Here is a 2,464-nt window from a genome sequence, read left to right as displayed (position 1 = left end):
GGCTCCGAGCCGCCCCCAGACCCACAACACACCCCGACCCTCGGGTGAGGGCCCTGAGCCCCATCCAGACTCACAATAAACCCCCTGATTCCCCCTGATCCCCCAGGGCTGAGGCCAGCTCTCCCATCTCGGCCCCTGATGCATTTTCTAAGGAAGATCCTGGTGGATTTGCAGTGAATTTATGGAAGTTTCAGTGCCTCTGACAGGCGGCTTTTGCATGAGCGATGGCCCAGAGGCCATCAACAGCCACATCTAAAACCATGTGGTGACACTGGGGTTCGGCAACCAGGATGAAGGATCACTCCACTGCCTCACTGCACGGCCAGGGGAGCACCGTCAGCTCCTGTTTGCGCCATCAAACCAAGGAATCCCTGCTTTTACGGGGTAACAGCAATTCCAGAGGTTAAATACACAAAAGATTGGAGTGAAGAGTAGAGACATGGCACTGAAAGCAACCACAGTCCATTCTTTATTCCTAATTTCTGAGTTACCTCACACCTTCCATCCTGTAGATGATACCACAGCATTCGGTCACCTCTGCACACGTGGGGGCAAGGGGTGGCTGTCCCTAACCCAGACCCCAACTGTCTCAACCAGAGCAGGTGGTCAGTGAAGACCCTCACACCTCACCCCTGGGCAGCAGCTGCTGGTCTAAGTTCCCACGACAGCAAACAGGTAATGCCTGGCTCAGATCTCTTGGGATTCCAAAAGCCTGTTTAAATGCTTTAGTTTATGCCACAGTGGTAGATTGAAGCATGCAAATAGTGACCACTTTGCTCAGCATAAATACAAATATTCTCCAAATATTTATACCTGCTTTCAACTCATACAGACTGTTCCTCCATACAGGAATGAAGTTGCTCAGAACTTAGTATCTGTGCATCATTTTTAATCCATGCCTGATTTTGCTGAAGTTTCGCTTTTTTTTTATTTTTGGTTGAGAGTTTTAGAGGCAGAATTGCAATACAAGATGGCAGCTGAAGGAAGGGCAGCCCCCACTGTTATCCCTGGCCCCGATGTGTGCCTCCCCCAACAGAGCCCCGTGCCCGTTACCTTTGCGGTTCATGCCCATCTGGAGGCACTTGAGCAGCCGGCAGTACTGGCACCTGTTGCGCTGCTTGCGGGACATGACGCAGTTCTTGTCCCGGCTGCATCTGTACACCCGCTTGTTGCAGATGCTCCTTTTGAAGAACCCCTTGCAGCCCTCGCAGGAGATGATCCCATAGTGCAGCCCCGTGGCCCTGTCCCCGCAGATCAGGCAGGTTCGCTGATCCACCCGCTCATCTGCAAGGCAAGAGGAAAGGCTTTGAGGAGGAGCCCGCAGCTTTTGTCAGGTCAGTCTGACTGAGGGGCAGTCACTGCCAGCCCGTGCGGATCCATCACGCAGCACTGCAGGGGCAGCTCCATCCTTCCCTTTGCCACGGCCAGGCAGGGCCCTTGGGGCTCTCCCCAGCAGCCTCCATTGAGCTTCCTGCTGCTCTTAGCAGAGAGGAACAGAAATCTAATGGGGAAAAAAGGGGTCTAAAATGTCCCACCTGAACCGCACAGAGCGGGGCGTGCAAATACAGAAACCTGGCAGACACCAGAGACTGTGAAATCCTGTCACATCTCAGAGTCCAGGGATACCTCCAGGCTTCAAAAGCCCCACTGCACAAGCCACTGCCCAGAACCCAAGAGAACATCATTAATCGTACAGTTAAGCCACAGTGATGTGATTTTACTGATCCTTTTCCAAACCTTTGGAAGGCCTTTGGATGACTAAAAATGTAAATTGCAGGGCTTTCCACAACAGGAGCTGTCACATTAAATTCAGTATTTTAAGACTCTAACGCTGCCTGAGAGGGAAAGCAGAGATGATGCTTGGCTCAGTGAGATCCAGACAGGGATGTCAAACAGAAGGGAAGAAGTAAATGATGGTGAAGAGACGCAGGTAGTTAACCAAGAATATCATCACCTCATACTGCAAAGGGAGGCCTAAACCTTGCTTCAACCAACAGTCAGCTACGCTTCAAATAATGTCAGCAAGTCGCACCAGCAGCTTTTCCTGTAGCAGATGTTTCACAGCCCAACACAGTTTAACCCCTTGCATGCCAGGCCAAGCTGCCTCCAGCCCCCACCTTGTGTTTTAACCCATTAAAATCCCAGAAGTTGCAAACAGATATGCACAGCAAAGGTGGGAGCTATTCAAGTACATTCAGGGACACACAAATCTGCAGTATTCCAGTATTCTCCATGGGGCTGCTTTCCCAAATGTCAAGCAAGCATCACCCAGATGAGTAGATCACCCTGGCTGAGCCAGGGAACACTAGGCTGCTTCTCACTCCATCACACCTTTCCTAGGGATGCTGGTTAAACCAGGTTGGTTTTGGTGTTTGTTGGCCTGAAGGGCAGAAACACCCACGACTGAGGCAGGACCTGGGAGGTGGCACCGGCTCTCTGCGGCTGCCTGGGGACAGAGCAGGGC

General features: G+C 51.9%; 1 protein-coding gene across 3 annotated transcripts in view; it reads right to left on the bottom strand.

Moving 5' to 3' along the window:
* Positions 1-2,464, bottom strand: part of NR6A1 (nuclear receptor subfamily 6 group A member 1) — a 72,146-nt gene that overhangs the window by 19,960 nt on the left and 49,722 nt on the right. For all 3 annotated transcript variants that reach the window (XM_017745590.1, XM_017745588.1, XM_017745589.1), the window contains one exon: positions 1,054-1,284. In XM_017745590.1, the coding sequence (XP_017601079.1) occupies positions 1,054-1,284 (231 nt within the window). The remainder of the gene's footprint in view (positions 1-1,053; positions 1,285-2,464) is intronic.

This window comes from Corvus brachyrhynchos, unplaced genomic scaffold (genome assembly GCF_000691975.1).
Source record: "Corvus brachyrhynchos isolate BGI_N302 unplaced genomic scaffold, ASM69197v1 scaffold59, whole genome shotgun sequence".
NCBI classification, from domain to species: Eukaryota; Metazoa; Chordata; class Aves; order Passeriformes; family Corvidae; genus Corvus; species Corvus brachyrhynchos.
Note: the sequence above shows the minus strand (reverse complement) of the source record. Positions and strands in the feature narration are given on the sequence as shown.